The sequence below is a fragment of the Eurypyga helias genome, unplaced genomic scaffold (assembly GCF_000690775.1).
Source record: "Eurypyga helias isolate BGI_N326 unplaced genomic scaffold, ASM69077v1 scaffold11078, whole genome shotgun sequence".
Lineage (NCBI taxonomy): Eukaryota > Metazoa > Chordata > Aves > Eurypygiformes > Eurypygidae > Eurypyga > Eurypyga helias.
The window spans coordinates 15,157-34,328 of NW_010268955.1; the positions used below are offsets into that span (position 1 = coordinate 15,157).

Sequence of the window (19,172 nt, forward strand, 5' to 3'; positions counted from 1 at the left end):
ATTTGCATGTACTCCTTGTCAAAGCTAGTGGGTTTTAATACTCAGGGTTTAGCACATGGAGGTGTTGTAAGTGCATCCATTGGATAGGCTCATGGGGTTGCCTTTCAGATTCTTCTCATTAGGAAGGTTTTAAAGCTAAGACTAGGAGAAAAAGATGGGGAGTCTTCTTCAGAGAGTTAGTTATGAGTCTGTGGGCACAGGTATCTGTTTCTGTGGCACTAGGTCTATCCAGTATCAGGGGTATGGTCTTGATAGTTGTTATCTTTTTCTAATGGAACAACTGGTCTGTTGAAGGACAGATGATGCTCACTGACAGTAGAATAATTGGACCTGAAGTCTGAGCTACTTCTTTTGTGTCAAGCTGTGTGCTGGCTATAGAAGAAAGGTAGACTTTCCATCTCCTGGCATTGCCACTAATAGTCTGTTGAGAGACCAGCATGGGACCTCCACGGACCATGGAGTGAGAGAGAAGCTGAGCGAGCGTGACATTTTGCTGTTGGTGGGGTGAGAATGCCAAGATGAATCAGTTAGTGCTCTCATTAAGTTTCTCTCCCTCTTAAAGGCTAGGAGGGGGCAGATTTTTCCACACCACCACGTACAGGGTGGGTTTTGGAGGTGCAACTGGATTGATGTAGTTGCCAGTGAAAGGGAAGCGTTTTTCTTTTTCGTGGCTTTGAGCTCCCTGGGGCTTCGTTAGGCTGGCAGACAGAAAACAAAAACTACAGCATGGTTTTCTGCTGGTTTGGCCAGCTGGGCAGGCAGTTGCCATGTCGGTGCTGGCCCAAGGAAGCAGCATGGGGTGTCACTGAGATGAGTGGGATGAGGGATGAAGGAACTGGCCTCTCCAGAGCTGGCAGCTGTAAGCTCAGCTGTGGTATAAGGCTGCGCAGAGACGCTTGACATTTGTCCTCGCAGAGCAGAAATGTACCTGTTGGTGAAAGCAGGTTGCTGAGTTGCTGCTGAATAGCTGCATAGCCAAGGTCAAATAGTGCCTTTAGGGTAGTTGCAATTACAGCCAGCCTGAGCTAAAGCCTGCGCTGAGCCGTGTAAGCACAGCATCGCTAAATTGGTGTTTGCTGACAGCAGCAAGTAATTGATGCCTTATCTAGATTGGAGTGCTTGAATGGCACATGTCTCTGCCACTTCCTCCTTCACTGTCAAGAATGCGGTTTCTGTAGGAATTCAAACCTCTCTGAGTTTGATGGGTTGGGAATTGCTGATGCTGGAATCTCAGCCATAGAAGCATTGAGTTTTTTCTTTCTGTACGTTTGTGAGGCTGCTTTAAAAATAAATGTGTTTTTGAGTACTGTTAAAGCTCCTGGAAAAGAAGATATCCTCCTAGCCTCCCTCATTCCTCCCCTCCCCAACATTTTTGTTCCAACATATTAGGTTGGAACAAAACTATTTCCTTTCTTTACCAGTGGATTTGTAAATGCATTTTTAATTGTATGTTTTTATACTTACCAAAAATCCAGTGGAGTTTTGTAAAAGCCATGTTTCCAGAGATACTTGTTTTGCGAGGGAAGGACACAATTTGGTGTTCCCTCATACTGTCTCAAAGTATCTGTGGTATATTATTATTAAAGGGGGAAAAAAAGACCAAGTTGTTCTGGAGATCGGGGTATGAAATTTTCCAGTTTCCATGTCACTGGGTTGAAGGCAGAAACTAGCTGGAGCACGGATGGCTCATTTTAAGTGGTGGCACCTCAGCCTTGCGTTACCTCTTGAAGCAACGTGGTTCTCTGTGTGGGGTTACTTCTGTCAACTTCTCTAGCAACCTGATCCTTGAGCTCAGCGGGGCTTTATTTCTTCACCCCACAACTGAACTCCTCAGGTCTGGTAATCTGCGTGGTTGGAGTGGCATGGGGAACGTTCCCTGCCCCCACCTTTTCTGCACCATGTTGGTATAAATACAAGATGTTCATCTTCAGGGCAGCTATTAAAGATTGTAGTAATTACTACAAGAGTAACTTCTTATGCCGCGTCCATGCCCTTAAGGCCTTAAACCAAATATAATTTAGAAGATGATAATTAAAAACAGAAGACTGTGACCCAGTAAAATCCATGAGTTTGGCAGGGACAGCAATGCTGAGGAGGAATGTATGCATCAAATAGATAATAAATAAAATCAAGCTGTGTAAATGTAAAGGAAAGAATAATTTTGTGTCGGTCAAAACAACCCGAGGGCTGAGAACTGGTTTGTGCTCAGAGGTTGAGTCCTTTCATGCCACAGACCAGATTTTGAGCAGTGTAATCCCACTGCAACCTTTTGCTTTGGGGTAATTGCTAAACTCTGATGCTTTCTCTACCAGGGAGTGCTCCCCAGGATACTGTGTCATGTCTGTCTGTCCACCTCCCTCCCCCTTTTGTATTCCCTTTTCCCAACTTCTTGCCACAGAGGCCTGGCTATGAATCTTTGTAGCTTTCCCAGTTGCAATTCTTTTCCTTTCCTAAAAATAGTTGAAATCTTTGCTCGGGGGGAGGAGCAAGCTTTTTGGATTACTGTCTCTTGCATGGGTCATTGGTGTGCTGGCTTGTGAACACATTCATGTTCTGTCTCTTGAGATTCCTGGGGAGGGGTGCCCTGGTCCACTGGATATGGGAAGCACTGCGGGAAAAATTGACTATTCAGTTCCTAGGGATATGGGATTGGGATCATGAATCACCTACCACTGGATGGAGGAGATAAAGAAAATGGGTCAACCTGGAAATGATTTTTAGGAAAGAATTGTGGAGAAAGTGGTTTACTACTCTTGCTGGGAGGGTGGGATAAGGTGGCAGTGAATGTGCATCTCAGCTTCTCTCCAGTCCAGTACTATCTGCTGCTTGCAATCCTCTGCCTTTGCAGTGCTTTGCAAGGCTCTGGCATAGACGAAGTAATCCATGGATTGATAATGCCTTCTCTGTACCCCAGCAATATTTTACCGTGCCTGCGTTGAAAGCCGTGTAGGGTTGCTTCTGTACCTGGGGGCTTGTCAGTGAATTTCTAGGAGCTACGGTTCTTCTCAGTGCCAGCGTGAGCCAGACCATCAACATCTGTGTATGGGTCCATTTGAACTGCACTGGTATTTCATGATACCTCTTGTTTTCTTTTTTGTACGCACTAGGTGACTTTGGAGAAGGTGTTGGGGATAACCGTGTCGGGAGGCAGAGGATTAGCCTGCGACCCCAGAACTGGCCTCGTTGCATATCCGGCAGGGTGAGTCACTAACCACATTCTTCAAAGCTAAGGTAAACCAGGATTGATGCATCAACATGAAGATTCAGGGTGTTTCCACTATGGTCTTCTTTAGGGATGCTATTTATTGTTCTTTAGTCTTTTAACACCAGAGAATGATGAGACTCAGCACTGTTAGTGTAATTGGCAAGGGAGAGGGGTTGCGTTTTACCTGTCAGGTTTAACGGGCTCCCTTTCAATGGAACCCCTCTCCTTCCTCTTGCACTAAGCTGGGAGTTAAACACGCTGTGGACGTTTTTAAGCGTGCTCTGTAGTGTGATGAACTTACACATAGCTCGATGCAATTCTCAAGCTGGTGAGTACCTAATGGACCAGGTGATGCTTTTGATGAATTGACAAAAGCCTTCTTGTATATGCCCTGCAATTTTATGACTTGCTGTGTTTCTCATCCGAATGCAGAGAAAGGTTTCAGGCTGACAGCCCCTTGTATGTGGGTTCTCTGGAATGCAACACATCTGTCAGCCACAGTCTTAGGTCCAAATAGAGATATCCCAGGGGGAGACTTTGTTGGACAGCAAAAGAAGGAGGAAGATAGCTGAGGGCTGGAGAGGGCTTCATGAATTGCAAGTTTAACAAAATCATAGACATCTGTGGCCAGATCCTGATTTACTGATGGTAAAGCTCACCCACAGGATGTGGAGGAACAGAGCATGTCAGAGTTGCTTGACTATGGGATGGGACTTGTATGAAAGAACATAGCCCCTGAAAAATTTTGAAGGGGCTGTGACAGACGTAGGTAGAGGTCTTAGATGGCATTTTGAAAAACCTGAGGAGGAAAAAACTTTTAACTTGCCAGTGGAAGCGTGGCTGTTGAGGTGGGGTATATCTGTGACTTAGGTGAATAGATGTGATACTGTGGTGGGAATAGATGGGGAAGACAGAAGAGTGACTCTTCAGGGAAAGCCTTCCCTGCCTAATGTAGCAGTATGTGAGGACCCTCCAGCTGACTGGGTTGCAGAAGTCCATGAGCTTGGCTCTTCCTCTGAGCTTGTTTATTCTGAGGGTCAGCAAGCTAAAGGCAAAGAGGAAGGGCAGTATTTCCAAGTGGCGTTGCATAGACATACTCTTGAGACTTGAAAGCTGGAGTTAGAAGAAAGGAACTTCCACAACAATTATAGGTGATGTTTTCAGGTGTACTGGAAACAGGCTAGCAACACTTAAGGATTCTGTGTTTGTGGCCAAAATGAGAGATAGGATTAGTAAAACTGGCTAGAAATTTTTGCATGTCCCGACGATATCCTGGTTCACAGAATCATTGTGGTTGGGAGGAACTGCTTGAGATCATCTAGACCAACCCCCGTTCTCAAGCAGAGTCACCTAGAGCAGGTTGCCTGGAACCATGGCCAGGCGGCTTTTGAATATCTGCAAAGATGGAGATCCCACAGCCTCTCTGGGCAGCATGTTCCTGTGTTTCACTACTCTCACAGTAACAACAACAGAAGTGGGGTGTTTACTTTTTTCTTTTATTTTTCCTTTGTGTTCCAGTGGAATTTCACATGTTTTAATTTCTGCCCATTGCCTTTTTCTGTCAGTGGGCAGTCTGTTAAACTGCAGATAATTTGAGATCCACATCTGCTCTTGACAGCATTTTTTATGCATGAACTCTCTGGACCCAGGCAGATATATTCCAGTATGTGTTCTCTTTTCCTTTGCATCTTTTCTGACACTGAATATGCTCACGCTTGAAGAGGGCAAGGAGAGGGACAAACACAGTAAGCATGTTTTGGCCTCTTGCATAGTTAAAGATAGATTAGTTTTGTTAATAGCGATGTCCTCTGATGAGCTTGTGCGTGCCTAACATTGATTTAATCAAGCATGAGGACACCTGGAGATTCTTTTAGGTAATTAAAAGGTTACGTGATTCCTTAGGGCTTTACAGGGGAATTCCTGTTCTTACTTGGTGGTGGTAGCATCTCATGGCCTGGGCAAGAAGCCTATGGAATATAACAAATACGTGTTGTAACAGTTTAATGGCTTATATGATATGCTGCTTTTGTGCCATGGCTGGCCTGTTTTGTGATGCTGTTGTGATTTGCCACAGTCAAGACAGTATCTGACTAAACTAGCATTAGTTAAGGAGTCAAAATATGAAGGGGGCTACTGGTGCAGACCTTAAGTTGATGCAAGCTCAGTTTGTTCTTGTTGGTTTTTGGTTTGGGTTCCCCCCCCCTTCTTATTGCCAATGAATTTCTCTTGATTTGCAAGAATCCTGGCATTTCTGATACATAGGTTTTATTGTGTTTATTTTTGTTTCTGTTTGTTTGAATTTACTGGACACCGAAGCTTTTTACATGAGGCTGATATAGGAGACTGGGTATGGCTCATGCACAGTTGGTTCATGACCTTGTCTATGCAACTTGGTCATCTTCAACTGTGCTCCAGGTACTGCAGTGATCTCCTCAGCCCTCTCCTCATGTACGGAGGTTTTGCAATCCTGACATGCAGATGCTTTACTCCTCCAGTCAGTCCTACCCCTAAAAGCTGAATTTACGTAAGAACTCTGTATTTTCCTAAGCACACTTTCAACATACCTAGATTCATTTGGTTGAGATCAAAACAGTTGCCCCAGGCATCCTGACTTCATCCACGCCAGGCATACGAGTACTATGTGAATGAGGACTAGTGCATGAGAACCTTTGGTGTTCTTTGAGCAGAATCTTAACTCTGGTCTCTGGTTTGCCTAAAATTTTTTTTAAAAAACCCAAATTATTGTTGTTCTGAATTTTCTCTTTCCTGGAGTTTCTGAATATCAGGAAAGGAGCAGTTCCCAATGCAAACCAAGCTCATTCCAACTCCACAGTGATGCCAAAGAGCTGTGTTACATTATTATGTCCTTTCCTTCTCATTGACTTTTGAACCTTTTATCCTTTCTCTTCTTTGACCCTAATGAGGCTTTCTCTTGGGCAGTGTATGACAGCAGCTCTGCTGACCCTGGAACTGTTTTGGTGGGATGCTTGTGTTAATAAGACGCTTTTTCTTCATGTCTGCCATAAAGGCTGAAAGCACCGAGTGCTGCAGATATTAAAGGCCACCACTTTTGTATAAGGCAGTTGTCTTGGGAGGTAAGACAACACAGGAGAGAAAGTTAATCCTTTCTGAAGGTCTTCCATGTCCTGCCTGCACTCGCCTGTTCTTTTGCTGGCAAGTGAAATAAATCCTAAGTTGCTTAATTTGATCTCTATTAGGGTTATGCAGTAACAAAGCTGATTTCGTGGGCGGAGTGAGTGGGACAGAAATGTCCTGAATTTTTTACTTCTTGTGGCAGGACCAATTCTCTCTCCTGCTTTTTCCCTGCCCTTCTCACTTGAGTTTATTCTTTTTTTTTTTTTTTTAGTAGGTAGTTGAGGTTCTGTTTCCTAGAAACAAGAAGGGAAACAAAGCTAAGAAAATCCTTTGAGGATGACTAGCATTAAAAAAAAAAAAAAAAAGGGGGTGGGGTGGGGGAATGAAATATCTATCCATTTAAATTCTAGACCGGCTGCTCAGTCTGCTTGAGTCAGCTTATCTGTTTTTTGTTTTGGGGTTGTGTTTGCTCTTGTTTTTTAAGCCTTTTAGATTGGTGTGGCTGGTGTATTTTGGTTCTCTTTATTCTTCTTTCCTTGGCTCTGTTGGTCATGAGAGCTGGTTGGGAACCTTGTCTTCATGTGAGGCACCTGCCTGCTAGAGAGAGCAGGAAAGTAGTGCTTCATGCTGTTAAGTCTGCAGTATCTTTTAAACACTATTCTGTTGTGTTCTGGCCAGCTTAGGCCCCTCTCTACTTCGGCTCGTCAATTCCCAGCTGCTCTGAGAGAAGTCAGGGATTTTTCACATTAGTGTTTCTTGCTGGGGAAATTGGTATTTAATACACAGCGTGTGTGATGAGTTGATCGGCCTCGACTTGCATATTATTCCCTGGCTTAAGCTCTCTAGTGTAGCTCTTTACATACAGCAACTCCCGCTGAAGGCAGACATGGATTTAATATAGAGAATCCTCTCTGAGACACACTCTGTTGTCCAGAGATGTTGTGAATGCCCCATCCCTGGCTGTCTTCAAGGCCAGGCTGGATGAGGCTTTGAGCAACCTGGTCTAGTGCAAGGTGTCCCTGCCCATGGCAGGGGGGTTGGAACTAGATGATCTTCAAGGTCCCTTCCAACCCAAACCGTTCTATGATTCTATAAAATCAGTTTCTGTGAGTTTCTCTTGGAAATCACTGTAGCTGGTACAGACGCAGCCCCCCGGCAAGCTCTGTGTGTGCACAGTATGTTTGCTGAACAAGTTATTTGGATGACCCCATATTCTGTACCATTTCAGAATGAATCACCCTTGTTTGTAGATAGGAAAGGAGGGACGATAAAAGAAGGAGCTGTACAAAGTTAATATGAAGACACTAAATCTTTTCTCCTTCAGATCTTGTTGAAGAGCTAGACTTGTTCTTCCTTCACCTATATCAACTTGAGGGTTCTTTTTTTAAGATAGGACAACTAATATTCAGAAGTGAATAGTGGTATGATGTGTTCAGAATGGGAGAACTGCACAGCTCTCTGGGTCAAATGTAATTTCACTGCTGCCGTGCCAGGCAGGTTGGATGTCAGTGCAGCAGCCCCTCGTGTGCCAACCTGCGCTGCAGCAGAATCGAGCCACGATGGCCTGTTCTGGATTCAGTGTGTCTCTCCCTGTTCCGCCCGCATCCTTGGCTCATTTGCAGGGCTGAGTGAAAGCCTCTTTAACTCTCTCAGTCCTTCTGAGTCATACCCCTCCTGGCTCCCTGCCCACTGATCCAGGAGGTAGGTGTCAGGTCCTGCACTGGCAAGGCAGTGACCATGGTCTGTGTCACAGCCGAGGGAGGAAGGGGATGAGCACAGTGGGAAATGAGCGAATTGGTTTTAATCCAGGCAGGAGTCTGCTCAGCATGTGTGGAGCTGTCTCACATAATTGAGTGGTAAATCCCACGGGAAGCTGAAAGAGTGAGGATTTTTCTTTTCCAGAAGTGGTTGTTGGTTTGCTCCCAAATACCTCTTTCCAGTTCCGGTAGATAGGCTGTAAGGCTAAGTGGTTTCCAGCCCATCCACATGTGGAGTCTCTTGGAAAGTTTTAATCATCATTTTCCATCGTTATATAGATAGATTACTGCACAACATAATAAATTATCAGCTTAGAACAATTTCCCTTTACCTTAAGCTGCATATAACCCGCAATGGAAGACTTAACATTTAAGCTAAACATTGTGTAACTTTACCAGGCGTGATGTTGCCTTGCTCTTTCTTTCCTCTTGAAAGTGAGAGGTTTTGGTCAGTGGGGGCACCGGAATGAATTGAAAGGCAGATCCAATAGGTGACTGCAGGGGAACAAGGCAAAATGCTGTTCTGAACTGGGATTTTTTCAAGATTTCTGACCATTGTGGCCAGGTTAGAATTGGTAACTACATGGACAGTGAAATCCTAATTTGTAAGATGACAAGTATTCCTGCCTTATTTCAGAGTGTGTGTTTCCTAACTAACCGATCACTTTGCTTGGACACCACAATGGTAGCTGCCTTTAAAAAGCTGTAGGTACGCAGAAGGAATCCACTTCTTTTCCTTCGTATAAATGCTAATGGTGTTGGGCTGTATCCCAAATGCAGCTTGAATGGGTACAGGGACATTGAAATACTCAAACTGCTGCATTGCCAGTAGATAAATCCAGTTCTACTGGTGCTGGCTTCTTCAAGTTTACTTTACCCAAACCTCTGAAGAAGAATTTCTGGGCCACCTTTGTTCTTTTCTAAAGGAGAATCCTGTGGTGTTTGTAAAGACTGTAGAAACCTACCCTAAAATGGAGAGAAGTTCTCATCTATGGCTCAAAGCAAATTTCAGCATCTTTGGCCACACCAGAGGCAGCTTGCTTTGTCCTCTTTAAAATGGGATAGATGCCTTTCAAAGGTCAGACCTTTTCCCCTCCCAGGGATGTGGACTGTTGTTAATGTGTTTCTTCTGTGAGGCTGCAGTGCTTGTACATGCCACCCGGGGAGGTTTTCCAGCTGGTGTTAACTGTGGTGGTGGACTCAGAGAGGAAGATAAAATCCCCTTCGTTGAGATTGTTAAACACAATTTGTATTGAAGAGCTGTGACTGCAGCTGGGTTTGAGTTGGACCAAACCAATTTTTCTGTGCTAAGAGGGGGAAACGCCAGGTTTCAGTGTCCTGAAAGTGTCCAAAAAGATGATAAAAAGTAGCCAAACCTTTCCCTCTCTTTCCTTCCCCAGCAACAGAAGATTTCTAAGGAAGAAGCAGGGGTACTTTGTTAACTGTTAAAGCTCCCTGTCCTAACTGCACGCTGGAGGGAAAGGAGCATATCTGCACTGAGGCATGAAAACCTGAAGTGTAAAATGCTTCCTTTCACTCCTTGTTTTTATAAATGTAGGTTAGACAGGGAGTGTGAGGAAGGCTAATGCAGTCTTAATTTCTGGCAAGTGAGCAAAATCTTTGCACTTGGGACAAGAGAATAGGGATCCCCTTTGCAACAGTGCTTTATTCTCAGGGCAAAGAATTGTAACTTTGATATTTTAATTTGAAGATGTGGATTTAAGGGGGCTCTGGCCTCTCCCCTGCTCCCTTGCTGTTGGCTTGTGAGATTCACGGGTAACAACCATGCAGTCCTGAAGCAATTGCTCTCTTCCCATCCAGGTAGCAGGTCCAGTCCTGAATCCCTCATCACTACACTTCGGTCAGAAAAGGCCCTGCCTAATCGAGTAGGTGCAGTCTTACTTGCCTGGGCTGTTTGCACATGCCTGTACAGCCAGGCAAGGGTTTCTGCATTGGTTTTCACTTGCTCTCCTTTTTCCTGAGTTCTGGAGACTCTTTCACATTGAAAACATGTCTCTCTAATAAAGCTGCACCTAAAAGGTAGAGTTGTTTGCTGAACGGTTGTGTATTGATCTGGTTCAGCTGTAATCTCACTTGGCTGGGCCGAAGAGGAGATGAAGAAGCGAACAAAGCAGTACTAGTGATCACCTAGAGCTGTGGGCAAACCCGCTCTGGGTCAAGTCCTTAGCAGCATGGAGTCAAGCCTGTCAAATCGACTTCCAGGCGTTTCCCATCAGCCAGCCCCCAGACCTGTGTGTGTGGGGGCTTTTGATGTCATGTCTAATTAATTTAAAATCTTTTCCGGTGGCAAACAACTGAGGATGTAACATTTGGTACAATTTTAATGAGATAGCTGTGAAGCTCCAGACCTGCAGCAAACCTGCTGCCCGGCAGAAAAGAGAGAAAAATAGGACAAAACCTCAAAATAGCTGGGCAGAAAAACTTCTTACTAAACCAGAGGGAGGCTGTGTCAAGTCTCTGCCAGAAGCACTGCTGTGTGCGCAGGAGATCACAGCATCAGGCTGCTGGAGGGAAGGTGTTGGGAGCATGAGCCCTTGGCTTCGAGAGCTCAGATGTTGGCTGGGGAGGTGGTCAACGTCGTCTTTGCCAGCGCTACAGTAGATTGAAGCTCTTGTGGTGGACAGTGGGAATCTTGTGGGATGCCTGGCTTTAGTCCCTGTGTGACTTGGTACCTTGTGTCGTGCTTGCTATTGAAAAACTAGTCAGGGTGGTGCTGGTGTTGGCGTTGTCAGCTCCCTTTGAGACAAGCTGCTGTTTTGCTGTACGTAGAGCTGCTGTTTGATGTGTACGGAGTTTCTCGTTACTTCTCCAGGGTGCCATACGCTAATCCAGCCTTCAAGTCACAAGGGGGTGGGTGGATGTTCTGCAGCCAGCTGCTACAGCCTCGGGACAGAGATGAAATGTGATGCTTTGTCCCACAGTTACTGTTTGAGGATCTGGCAGCAGCAATAGGTCTGATATGGCATCCTACCTCAAGCTGCCAGGTACCAACGTGCCTGCTTATCCCGTCTTTCCACAGAAGCGAAATGTTATGAGCCCTTTCTCCCAAAACACCTTTGGTACACCCCTTCCTATCTGGGTGGGTCTGTGCCCATCCATGCTTCTGTGACTCCTCCTTTCTGTCAGGCACCGGGAAAGGGCTAGACTCTGCAGCTGTGCTCAGCGTAGGACTGTGCTGCTGTGTCCCAGTGTCGCTCTAGAAACCTGCCAAAGAAAGGAGCAACAATCCATGCTTCCCATCGCAGCCCTTCAAGTGGGAGAACCCACCCTATTGGCAGGCGGTACCTGCTTTCTAGGCTCAGGGCTGAATCAAAGTTGAAGTCTGGTGACCCTTGGTAGCAGAGTTTTGCTGCTGTTAAAAACAAACAAACAACCCCCCCTAAACAAAACCAAACACCCTCCTTACTCCCCCCCCCCAAAAAAAACCCCAAACGCAAAAAACCCCAAACAAACCCCTAAAAGCCAGAACAGGAAGCCTTGACCTGTTTAGATTGCCAGATGGTTTTTGACATTTAGATTGAATTGAGAATTTTTCGAGGAAACGGTCCAATTTCAGTGAAACATATTTTGGGAAACGTTTCACAAATCTGTTCACCAGGAATTCTGTGGCGAGAGGGAGCAGGTGCCTTTGCCCAGAACAAATTGTCTGAGAACATCTCACTGGCATGTGGGCAACCCTGCTTTGGGTTAAACAAAAAAATGGGTTCAGTTCAGTGATAAGCTGGTAATTCTTCCTTCCCCTCCCCACCTTCAGAATTACAGGGCTGGGGGCAGGAGACTATAGAATCAGAGAATAGTTTGGGTTGGAAAGGATCTTTAAAGACCATCTAGTCCAACATCCTTCCAGTGAGCAGGGACACCTTCCGCTAGACCAGGTTGCTCAGAGCCCTGTCCAGCCTGGCCTTGAATGTTTTCAGGGATGGGGCATCTGCCACCTCTCTAGGCAACCTGTTCCAGCGCCTCCCCACCCTCAGTGTAAAAAATGTCTTCCTTATATCCAGTCTAAATCTACCTTCCTTTAGTTTAAAACCATCACCCCTTGCTCTATTGCAAGAAGCCCTACAAAAGAGTCTGTTTTATAAGTCCCCTTCAGGTACTGGAAGGCTGCTCTAAGGTCTCCCTGGCGCCTTCTCTTCTCCAGGCTGAACAAGCCCAACTCTCTCAGCCTGTCCCATAGCAGAGGTGCTCCAGCCCTCTGAGCATCTTTGTGGCCTCCTCTGGACCTGCCGCAACAGATCCATGTGCTCAGGACCCCAGAGCTGGATGGAGTACTCTTGGTTGGGACGCACCAGAAGTATGTTGTTCCGTATTTGTTCTGTATGCTGTTCTGTATTTGAGATGATGGTGAGAATTTGTCTGAAGGACAGGAAGACTTTCTGACAAAAGCCAGCAGTGGGGAAGAGGCAATGTATTGTAGGGCATGGAGAACTGAGACTTTTTTTCTCTATTTTTAGTCTGCCATGAGACTGAATGGTAGAGAAAATGACTTTGCTTCTCCCAGATTGCACTTTTTTCTAAAAATAAGAGTAACAGTTTTCTATTTTCTCCCTTACAGAGCGGTAGATAATAAGAGCTGGGTATTACACAGATTACATAGAAACCCCCAAAACTGGTGGCTTAAAAAGTACCGTGTTGTACAGCAATCCTTACCCTTGCTAGTTTGGATGCTCTTCTCCCAGCATTGCCCACTAGCCACCCCTCAAGGCTGTAGAGGCCACAAAGACATGTTCTGCTGCTTCTTAAGAGCCTCTGAATGACCCACAGCTGGTTCCAGGCATGGCATGTGAGCTGGGGTGACGTGGTAGGTATATGTGCAGAAAGTTAATCTCAAGGCTGTAGAGTCCACAAAGACATGTTCTACTGCTTCTTAAGAGCCTCTGAATGATCCACAGCTGGTTCCAGGCATGGCACGTGAGCTGGGGTGACATGGTAGGTATATGTGCAGAAAGTTAAGGATGTGATTAAGGCAAAAAGCACCACGTGCTGCCGACTCCACTGCCTCTGTGTCCTCCTTTGTCTCTTTTTCCAGCGCTGAGCAAGCCTGGTTCTTGACCGAGGAGAGCAGAATGGGGCAGTGGTAAGCAAAAAGCACCACATGCTGCCGACTCCACTGCCTGTGTCCTCCTTTGTCTCTCTTTCCAGCGCTGAGCAAGCCCGGTTCTTGACTGAGGAGAGCAGAATGGGGCAGTGGTGGAAAGAAATGCTCTCAGAGTGGTTTTCTAGAAGGAAATTGGATGGAGGTTGCATAGGCAACTCTTCAGCGGTGCATTTTGCATTTTTTTGAACATCAGAGTGTTTCTACATGTGATTTCTTTGATTACTTCAAAGAACTAATTAAAAGCGTTTCTTATTCCGCCCCTCTCATCTTCCATACTATATAGCTTTGAACTCTGACCCTTCAGTACCACAGCATGGCACGCAATTGTGTTAACTATAAGCAACTTTGGTGCTTAACTGGCAACGACGTTGGCGATGGTTTTTAGTGTAAGAATGAATTGACCCTATTCTGGGCCAAAGGTGGTTCCTTGCCTTTAGCATGAATGTGCTCTCACCTCCAGTGATGGAAATCCAGGAGAAGGGGGTTTCTTTCCGTGTGTGATGCTGCGGTGGTGTGAGTGAGCCGTAAATACAGTGTGGTAGTGTGGGTAGGGCAAGTCTAGGTAGGTAGCTTCAGTCCTGCACTGCTTCGCACAACTGGTGTGTCAGGTCCAGGCAGTATGTGCGCTGGGGGGCCAGAAGTATTAGCTGAGCCCTCAAGATGGTTTGTTAGTATGGATTCTTGCTGCTGCCAAAAATGTTAGTGATGAAGAAAGTGAAAGCAGGGAAATGCTTTTATCTTTGTAAGGCTGCAATGGAAATTCTTGTGACAAAGAAAAAGCACTTAACTGCCCTTGAAGCTTCTCTGTGCTGGATTCCTAAGGCTGTGAACAGGGAAAGGTAGGGCTTCTTGGAGGAGTCTGGCGAGTTTGCGGCTGTTTGAGTTGCCTGACAAACCGTATTAAGTAGAACCATATAGTACATGCTTGTTACTGCTTCCGTCCTATTTCCAGGGCAAATACTTCAGTTCCCTCGATGGGAGAGTGTTATCATGCCTGTCAGAATAGCTACAACAGTTGCTGTTTTAATGATTATATTGGTCATATCTGACTTTAACCTGCCTTAAGAGAAATGCTGACTGTCCTCAATGTCACTGTGCCAAATGTACCAATTCAATTTTTAAATTGGGACGCAAACTAGAAATAATCCCATGTATATGGTTGGTTTGTTACTTTGTGCTTTGATCTTATTAACCAGCATCTGAACTGAAGGGAAGTCGCTAGTAAAAAAAGCCAAACCAACAAAACATACTAAAAGGGTGAAAAAATAAAGCAGTCCCGTGGTGATGGTTACTTGCAGTTTATGCTCGAAGAAGTTGAAGCGAGAGAATAAGCATGTCTGCTTTATTTAATAACAGAGCTGAACACTCTGGTAGAGCTCTGCAAGTGGGAAGCTTTGACAGGTTTGGAAAACTGTTGCACGCTGGTAAAACAGGGAAGAGGAGTGGTGTAGCTATTTTGGAACATGTAGGCCTTTTCTCAGCTTGAAGCTCTGCAACCTCAGGGTTTGCCCATTGCCTGAGAAAGGAGGGGGATGGCATAGCGCAGGAGTGCCTGCAAGCCCGTGTACCTGCAGGTAGCAACCTGCTCTCTTCTCTACCTGCTCGCTATCTCTCCAGCAGTTCCACCTCCTAGCAACCGGTGCCTTGGTGCGGCAACACGGCTTGTGTGTGAGCCAAGTCCTGAGCTTGCATAAGAGCGAGGGGGGGGGGGAATGGGGGCTGAATAGCAAAGCCTGGGATGAAAATGAGATACCAGCCGCCTCAGCTGAGCTCCACCCGTTCTAAGAATCTCAAAACAGGCACTGTGTCTCCTGGCAACCTTGACACAAATCACAGAGTTTAACTTAAGTACATACAGTCCTAAGAACATATGCCATCACCAGGTGTGAACAACAGACAGTCGGTCCTTTTCCTCTTCCTGGAAGATCTGGCACTGTAGATGGCCTCAGGTTTCACTTGTGTCAGGAAGGCAATAAGTTGACGGTGAAGGAGCATCAGCATCATATTGGGATAGCTGAGAAGTGCCGGGAAGCGGTGTGTTTTGTTTATTGTCAGCATGCCCACAAGTGCCCTGGAACCAGATGTAGGACTTGGCCCTCCCTGCTAGGCCAGCACTGGAAACTGTGCCCTGCAATGTGCACACACGTGCACTGGGCTGTTGTGCACCTGAGCCTGGCAGGTTCTTCCACCTGGCAGTCAAGGACCAGCAGAGCTGATCCCAACCACTTCCTTGCCTTTGGTAGCAGCTGCCACGCTTTTGCAATGCTGCCCTAATGCTTCTCAGTCTTGGACTGTAACCTGGCCACGTTTCTCTGTGACAAAAGATGTAGATACATGAGAAGGCAAAACGGAGTTTTGTTGTGATTGCTTCTCCTTCCAGGAAAGCTGTCTTTTCAGATCTCCTGACAACTGATGCTCGTTAGCTACTCTGAAGAAAATGTTTGTGCATTTAAAATGCCCTGTATTATGCTGCGATACAGGCAAAGCGGAGGTAAATGTTCATCTTCCATTAAAGCCAGAGCTGTCACAAGGCTCCTAAAAAGATATAACATTGGCAAAATTCAGTTTTGCCTATCTGGCAATGTCTGAGCTGTTCCCGTAATGACAAGCAGTGGGGCTGGGGCAGGGAGCTGGCAGGAGCTGTGGATGTTTGGGCCCAGGAGCTGCAGCAGTCTCTCTGTGGGTTGTGGTACCCACAGCAGCTGTGGGGAGAAGCAGGCTCCCCCCTGCCCCTTCTCTCAGCATCCGCCAGCCTGAGCTTGTAAGGCTCCGGGAAGGCAGGGTTGGCAGGAGGCTGTGCTGCATCTTTGTGGGCCCTGGCCTGATGCATCGTGAGCTTTGCCCGTGCCTAGAGGAGCTGAAAACAGGTGACCATTTGGGTGATTCTTTTAACTCCATGCTTTCAAATAAGCAGGTTTGGGTTGTTGGTTTTTTTTTTTTTTTTTGTCTCTGACACTCGTACAGAGATACGGCAAGAATTAGCTTACTGAAGCATTCAAGGGGAAAAGCTGCTCTAGTTTCTCTGCCGCAGTGGGGGCTTTTGCCGTCTGCTCTGGAACGCGGGAGAGATCAATGATGGGTCAGTGGGCACTGGAGGAGCCTCCCCCACGCCTTACCCTCGCCTGGCCATCCTCCCCAGGGAGAAGGTGGTGGGGAGGGGGCTGGGAGGCAGACCTGCCTCAGTCTGCTTCTTTCTGAAAGTTAATAAGATGAGAAGGGGGAGAGACTGAAATTGTATTGCTTTTTGTTTTGCTTCTTTGATTGATGCCACTTTAATATTGACTACATTGCTTGCTTATGGTAAAACAATTAAAGCCCTGAGGCATCTGCCATGAACTGTCATGTTTGTCTGCCCAGATATTAGTTTGATGCATGGATCTTTCTCCCTGCTCAGGCACAATGAAGGAATACTCTGGCTGCGCTTGCTGTTGGAAACAGAGGTTTTGGCCAAGTACTTGCAAGCGGGATATGCTTTTCCTTTGGGACTTGGTTTTAAAGGGAGACACTTATTCAGCTTTTGAAGTTTTGTGGCTTGGTGGGAACTGCTCCTGCAGAGAAGTCAGTGCAGACCTGGTGTGTAGAGCCAGATGTTGCTGTGTAAGCCCAGCTGGGTCTGTGGATCTCTGCAGGGAGCCGCTTGCTCCCAGGAGGGTGCCTTCAGAGACAGTTCCCATCTTCTCTCCTTACACAGTTGGGCTGAAGAGCTCAATTTGCGCAGCGCTTGATGGCAGATCTGATGATTCTGCAGGAATTTTATTGTAAACTTTGCTTCTCTTTTCATCTCTTCCTTGCCTTTCCCTCTGAACCACTGTTTGCCTGGGGTTTTAAAAATATTTTTCTTTTTTTTTTTTCTTCAACTTGTCTTTCATTGCTTCCTCTTATAGATCCCTGCATTTTCTTTTCTCTGAGGCACTCCCCTTGGGCTTTGTTACATTCGGTGTTGTTTATGGGCGAAGAGGAAGCCGCCCTTATATATACAGGCTGTGTGTAGTATGTGCACGTTAATATATAAACAGGCAAGAATTTATTGTTAGTGTAACTGAATTCTTAACGCTCTATTCAAGAATCATTTTACTCTACCACTAATTACTACAGAAAAAGAATAATAATGCCTTAGAATACTTCTATATAGAAAAGTATCAATAATTGTTATAATGCAACAAACTAACACATTTTTTAGTTTCTGTTTGTTTTTCCTATTCTCACCCCTGTGTTGCTTCTCTGCATCTTAAAGTCAGTCACTGGAAGGTAACACCCTAAGTCTTCAGCCTTTGCAGCCCTTCCCTGGGAGGAGTATGGTGTGGATGTTGCTGGATTCCTCCTCACTCCAGGGTCCACTTGGGTCATCTTGTGCTGACACATTTTAAAACCTTTCTCTTTCTCAGTTGGTTTTCAACTCCATCGTTTTTCTGAATTCATGACATAGTGTCCTTCATTCGTGTTGGATATTATTTCTTTGTTTTGTTACCCCCTAAAGCACGTTTTGTTCCGCTCCAAGTCCGTATTTCTTTAATGGACCGTGGGTGAGTTGTTCACAGCAGTGAGGTCTCTGCTGCCAAGCACACGCTTTATCTCTTATCGTCCCAATCCTGTACTCCTCTGCCCTGCATCCCACATCTCCACTTCTCAAGGCCTATCCTACCATACCGTGCCTGCATTTCTCTCTACAGCATTGTTGTGTTAGTTGTAAATATCTCAGTTGTACATCGAATAATTGTTTGATACTGTTATTTGTATAAAATTATGGTTGTGTCACACAAAGATTAACAGAAATAAAACAAATCAGCCATAGACACCTGGTCAGTTAGAGAAATTTCTGTCACAGCTCAACCAAGTAAAACAGAGCTATGGGCAGGTCAAGAAAATTTCAGAGCAAAGAAGCCCAGGAAGCCTGAGGCCCTCTTGATTCAGCACAGGGCTTACGGCCTGCTGCTGAGAATGGCAAAGCTGGGGCTGTCAGCCAGATGCTGATGGAAGCGGGACTGGCTCTTGAGAGCAAGTGGAGGGGTGGAGCACGACTGGGGAGCAGGAGATCCCCGAAGCAGGTGTCTTGGCTGGTCCGTCAGGACCGGGAGTTGTTCTCTTCTAGTTGTTGATGTGTCTGTGACAGCCGTAATTTTGGGAGGAGACCTCAGCATATGGAGACAAGTCCTTTCTCAAGAGTTAACATAATATACTGTGATTCTGTAGCATTCATCCTGGAACAAGTTGTGTTCCCTGCCTTGATAGAAAGCTTTTCAGGTTTTCAGCCATGCTCTTGCTGTTTGTTTCATCCCTCTTGGTTCCACCTGGGACCAGCCAGGTTCTGCTCAAGGCTCCATTTTCTACTGCTTCTCAGTCTCTCCTGTGTGACTGATCAGCGCATTTTCTTGTCATGAACTGTCTCAGTGATCATTTTATTCTTCCAGCCTTCCTATCATCAGTTGCCCATTGCTCTAGCCCCCAGGGCTGCTGCTCATTTGCAGTGCTCAGTGGGTGTGTGTCAAGAGTGCTGACATAAAACCCAGCTCTGCAACTCCTACTCCCAGCCCAGTTGATTTAATGCTTCATGTAGGTGTAGTGCTGGCATTGCTTCCATGCCCCGAGGGAAGTGAGTGGTTTTGGAGAGAAAGGGAGGGAGAAATGTGGACTCTCTATGTGTGTGTGTGTGTGATATAGTCAGCCATGAGCCATATGTAAGCATGCTTCTGCATATATACCTACATACACATATATATGTGTGTGCACATACATTTATCATCAGTGCCCTATGTCCTTTGAAGCTTAGACTTGTAGGCTGACGGGCTGTTCAGTGTGTGTATGTGCAGCCGCTGCTTTGCGTGCCTTCGTTGTTCCCTCTACCTTTGCTGCAGGCTGGAGGAGAGATGGGAAATTCTACGAGGCAAGGGAGATTGCCTGTCCCCAGTTCTCCTGCGGCAGGGTTTTATCCCTGGTTTCTCATCCGTGATTTTTTTTTTTTTTCCATCTCCTGGCATTGGAGTGTTGAAGGGAATCG

The 19,172-nt window shown here is 45.9% G+C and overlaps 1 protein-coding gene across 1 annotated transcript in view; it reads left to right on the top strand.

The window, feature by feature from the left end:
• Positions 1-3,107: 3,107 nt before the first annotated feature.
• The window catches only part of MAPKBP1 (mitogen-activated protein kinase binding protein 1), a gene marked incomplete at its 5' end in the record, with an annotated part of 69,869 nt that continues 53,804 nt past the window's right edge, over positions 3,108-19,172 (top strand). Inside the window, one exon of the mRNA XM_010157926.1 lies at positions 3,108-3,199. Coding sequence (XP_010156228.1) covers positions 3,108-3,199 — 92 coding nt within the window. The remainder of the gene's footprint in view (positions 3,200-19,172) is intronic.